The 5,087-nt window shown below is 41.4% G+C and overlaps 1 protein-coding gene across 1 annotated transcript in view; it reads left to right on the top strand.

Annotated features, from left to right (window-relative positions):
• The window catches only part of LOC109300377 (kynurenine/alpha-aminoadipate aminotransferase, mitochondrial-like), a 45,608-nt gene that overhangs the window by 10,816 nt on the left and 29,705 nt on the right, over positions 1-5,087 (top strand). The window contains exons 3-5 of the mRNA XM_019521062.1: positions 285-479; positions 836-901; positions 3,034-3,116. Of these exons, the coding sequence (XP_019376607.1) occupies positions 285-479; positions 836-901; positions 3,034-3,116 (344 nt within the window). The remainder of the gene's footprint in view (positions 1-284; positions 480-835; positions 902-3,033; positions 3,117-5,087) is intronic.

Here is a 5,087-nt window from a genome sequence, read left to right as displayed (position 1 = left end):
CTGACAGGGATTATGTCAATTCCCAACAGAGATGCATGACATTTTCAGGGTTTTCTGCAGTTATGTTCTAAACCTAAATATTTTACTGTTTGTTTGTTTTTTAAATTTACTTTTAATATTGTTTAAAATCATTCCAGTTCCCCTATTGTCTGTTTCAGACTGAATATATAGGGAAACAAGTTTTAACTACTTTGGTTAAATAAGTGTTGAACTTCTGCATTATTTCTGAATTGCTGATTGTCTGAGCAGATTTTATGACAGATCTGTCTCCTTTTTATCAACAGCTGAAAGCATTGGGCTCCAATATTGTCAGGGTCCCCGGTGATAAGTATGGTATTATTCCAAAAGCCTTGAAAGACATTCTTTTCAAGTGGAGACCAGAAAATGGAAGAAAACCCAAGTTCCTTTACATTATTCCAAATGGTAGCAATCCTGCTGGAATCTCACTGAGCACTGATCGCAAAAAAGAGATATACCAGGTATTTAGCAGCAAAATATGACACAGAATACTTTATCATAAATAATTTAGAAAATATAAAATAATATTTAAGTATAGTGAATAATAACGTTTTCTGAAGATCAAATGTTGATTCTGTTAGAAAAAAAACAAAAACACCCCTATATCGGGTCTCTTGTCACTGCTGGCTTCTTATATGATTCTCTTTATAGTCCAGAGGTATAATATGTAAAATGACTGCTACAGTATTTACCCTGTTCTGTTGCTTACAGTTGCACTATTTCTTCTCAGCCCATGTGCTAAAATACCATTAAAATAATTATTGAAAATAATTGCTTGCCAGTTTTCGAGAAATGATCTTTTTCAATTTTTCTTTAGCTAGCAAGAGAGTATGATTTCCTTATAATAGAAGATGATCCATATTATTTTCTTCAGTTTGTAAAGGTAAATATTCACTTCTGGTTATTGGTGTCAGTGTTACATATACTCTTTAACAAGCAGAAATAAACTTGGATCTGTCCTCATTTAAACAAAAATATTTAGATTATTTCTGAAACCAGTGTTGAGCATGTTGGAACATTCTTACATTTAAATATATCTTGGCAGATAGAAAGCTTCCTAGGCTGTCATGACTGTACAATTATATTATCTCTTCAGAGTTCAAACAGAGATCAAAGCTGATCAAAACCATTAAGTATATACAGATATGAATGAAACATGTCCTGTCAAGGGATGAAGGCCCCAGATGACACACCTTAATCTTTCATTAGCATGGCATAAAATTTGGGCAGATGCCTACATGGACATATAAAAAATTCTAATACTTGTATGCTATATCATGTTAGAATATATAGGAATGCAGTTGCAACACAAATGTAAAAAACCCTGGCATACATCTGGTTATTAGAACTGCTTAAGTGTGTACATCCAAGTTTTTATTTGTAAAGTAAATATGTAGCAGATATGTGTGTGTATACAAATGGATACTGAGTCACCTCACAACGCCATAGCAGTTCCCATGGTTAACAAATATTTAGTCTGATTTGTCTTGTGTCTCTAGAGGTGGTGCATCTACATGAGACACTTACTGTGGAGTTGCCTAATTAGCTCCACAGTAAAACATTTCTGTCTACACAAGCAGAGCTATTTGGCCAGAGTAAACTAATTAACTCAGCTGTAAGTTAGTACTGCCTAATGCAAGCACTATCCTATGGCACAGTTATTTACTCCACTACAACGCACATGTAGGTGCTGACCAGGGCTGGCTGGGGCATGAAAGTGCTACAGTGCAGGGCTGCCTGCCAGTCAGCCCTGTACTGGAGCACCCTCATGCTCCAGCCAGCCCCTCTGCAGCAAGTTGAGCCAGGGAGAAGCACCTCTGAGCTAGCAGGTTCACCCTCTGGGCCCCTTGCGAGCCAGGGTTGTGCTACCCCAGCTCAATGTGTTGCAGTCCTGGGTGCGCAAGTAAATGCTGCACCCAGGAGCATTTACACTTTAAAGAAATATGCTCCACCCACTACTGGTTCTAGTCAAACAAGACAGTGGTTGCGTGGCCAACTGCTCAGTTGTTACTGCATAGTCATTTGGTACTTGCTTAACCAAATACTAAATGACTGCGCAGTAACAAGCATTACTGCACAGTCCCGACACCACACAGTTATGTTTAAACTCTACGGTACAGTAGCAATGAGCTACTGCACATTGCTACTGCACTGTAGTAATGAGCTACTGCACATTGCTACTGCACTGTAGTGTCTCGTGTAGATGTACCCAGTGTTGAGAAGAATGGCTAACATATATTTATTTATGCTCATGTCCTGCCACCTTGTGGAGAACCTATGCCACTGCAGACACTAGCTTGGCATACTGCCTACTCTTCCTAAATCACATTAAACCCATCCCAGAAGAGTGATACAAAGGCCCCTGGCATACACTGAACTTATGTCATGATTACCAGTTAATCACTTCTTGAGTTGTTACCTGGCCACACATCAATGCAATTAATGGCATGATAAAACAAGGAAAAAGCTATATAATTATTACACTAAAAATTTATAACAATTGTGTGGCTGGCTCCTATCATACCATTAATTGAATGTGCGCCCAAGCTGGGACTCCTAGCTGCAGGGTGCACCCTTGAAGCTAGGAGCCTGGATCAGCTGATGGTTCTCAGCCTCAGGGGCACATGTCACATCCCAGAGGCTGGGAGCCTGAATCAGCTGCTGGGGATCCCAGCCACAAGAACTTGCTGTTTACCTGCGTAGGAGGAGCCTGGGTTGGTGAACCCGGGCTCCCCCTGTACTGGCAATATGGCATGATAAAATATGATGCTTGATCCTACAATCACACCTCCTGTCATGTACGTGTGGCATGTCAGGAAGCATGATTTTGGGGATCAGGCATTAGATCCCAACATGCCTTTACTTGCACATCTGCCAGAAACCAAAGGGAAAGAAGTACTCAGTCCCACAAAGCCAACCATAACCCACTGCATAGCAACTTGTCTTGTTGACAGAAGTGAATGAGTGATGTTCTGTTTTCTTAGTGCCATAATAAGCTATATTTTACATGTGCAGACTAAGGCGCCAACATTTCTCTCAATGGATGTTGATGGCCGAGTGATCAGGTCCGACTCTTTTTCAAAAATTATTTCTGCCGGGTAAGTCTGGATTCAAAATAATCTATTCTGGGTGCATCTACATGAGACATTTACTGTGGAGTTGACTAATTAGCTCTGCAGTAAAATGTTACTGTCTACATGCATGGTGCTATTAGAATGGAGTAAACTAATTAACGCTGCTGAGAATAGTACTGCTAGACACAAGCACTATCCTACGGCAAAATGATTTACTCTGTTGCAATGCACATTTAGATGCTGATGTGGTTGGCTGAGGCATGCAAGTGTTTCAGCCTAGGGACTGCCTGCCAACTAGCCCCACACTGGAGCACCCTCATGCCCCAGCCAGTCCCTCCGCAGTACATTGAGCCAGGTCAGAGTGGCATGGACTCGCAGCCTAACCCCTAGGACCCCCTGCCAGTAGGGGCTGCTCCATGCTGGCTCAACATGCTGTGGTCCCAGAGGCACATGAAAACATAGTGACTGGGAGCAATAAACTCCAGCATAAATTGTGCCAAAGTTTATTCAGCTACATTAATTTCATGTGGAGATGCACCCACTATTATTACTAAATTCTAAAATATTTTCCAGAGATTCATAATGCCCTGGTTAAAAACAGGCCTTTTTACATTTATTGCTGACACTAAAATATAGCACTCTGTAAAACATACTTTTGGTTCTGTCACAAAGGGTATGAACAGAAACACACATTGTAAGAAGAGCAAAGAGACTTACCATGGTACTTCTGAAACCAATGTAACTGTTTTCTCTGTCTGCTCCAAACTAACAGCAAGTGAAGTTATTTCCCCAGATTTCTACAAGGTTATAATATTACATTTTAGCTTCACCTACAGAAGGTTAGGAGACAAAACAGTTCAACTGGATTCAGCTGATATCTACTCTTAAGACATAAGTCCCCTCTCTCCCATTTACAACAGCATAATTGTACTTCTTTTCATATCCAAAGTTCAGGTACAGAACAAAAGTACACTAAACCTGAGGTTCCCAATCATCAGGCCGCAAAGGGTTGGCTGCAGAGTCGCACACGAGCTGTAACCAGCTCCTGGTGGTAGCGGCTCAGCCCTCGCTCACTGGTTCCTCAGATGCACTTGTCAAGTGCATGCCGGCCCCAGCCATGTTCCCCACTCATCCCTGCCTGGCCTTATCGGCCCTCACTCCCACCTGGCTCTGCTGCCGGTCCGCAGTAAAAAAAAAAGGTTGGGAACCACTGCACTACAGTGTACCTGCCTAGCACACTATTATTTAGATTCTGTTTACTAAGAACACCTATAAGGGAAGTTTTTTCTTGGGGGGTATGTACAAACATTCAGGGAAGTTAGGGGAAGTTAAAAATGGCCACCCAATCCAAGGTAAATTAGGATGGGGAAGGTAGTAGAGATAATCATTCAAGCAAAATCATTCAAGCAGTGTGATATCATCAACTGACTGCCAGGGTCATTCACAATCTAGGAGGGAAAACAAGATCTACGGGGGAAGGGGGGAATGGGGAAGATGGGGAGGGCAAGTGGGGTCCACAGGGAGGGATTAGGGGGCAAGAGGGGTCTGCAGGGGAGGGTTGTTTTACTGGAGGGTGTTAATGGTTGCCAGCAATAGTTTCTTTCATCTTTTGATAACTGCGGTGGTGGTTGAGGTGTTAGCTTTGTTAACCAGATGTTGGCAGCTCCGTGTGTCCCCCATTTTTTCTTTTTCTTTTTCTCATCTTTGCTCAAATCAGTAGTTTTGCCCACTGATGCCTAGAACATACCCAGTCATCTACTCCAGAAAACTGGATTCACCTCTAAGCTTGTACAGCTAGAACTGTGTAGTAAAACCTATGACTTTTTTGTTTTTTCTCTGCAAGAAAAATGTGTTTGGAACATGTAACTAAATTTCCACAGAAAAAAGGATTCGGTACAGTCTGTGTATTTCAGCCAATCTATTTAAAAACCAAGACCACAATTTAAGTATGTAAACTAACTAAATAGGTGCATGAATGTTCCATAAGGAACATTG

The sequence above is a fragment of the Gavialis gangeticus genome, unplaced genomic scaffold, assembly GCF_001723915.1.
Source record: "Gavialis gangeticus isolate Ggan-Ray unplaced genomic scaffold, GavGan_comp1, whole genome shotgun sequence".
Taxonomy (NCBI): domain Eukaryota; kingdom Metazoa; phylum Chordata; order Crocodylia; family Gavialidae; genus Gavialis; species Gavialis gangeticus.
This window is presented reverse-complemented; position numbering and strand designations above follow the sequence as displayed.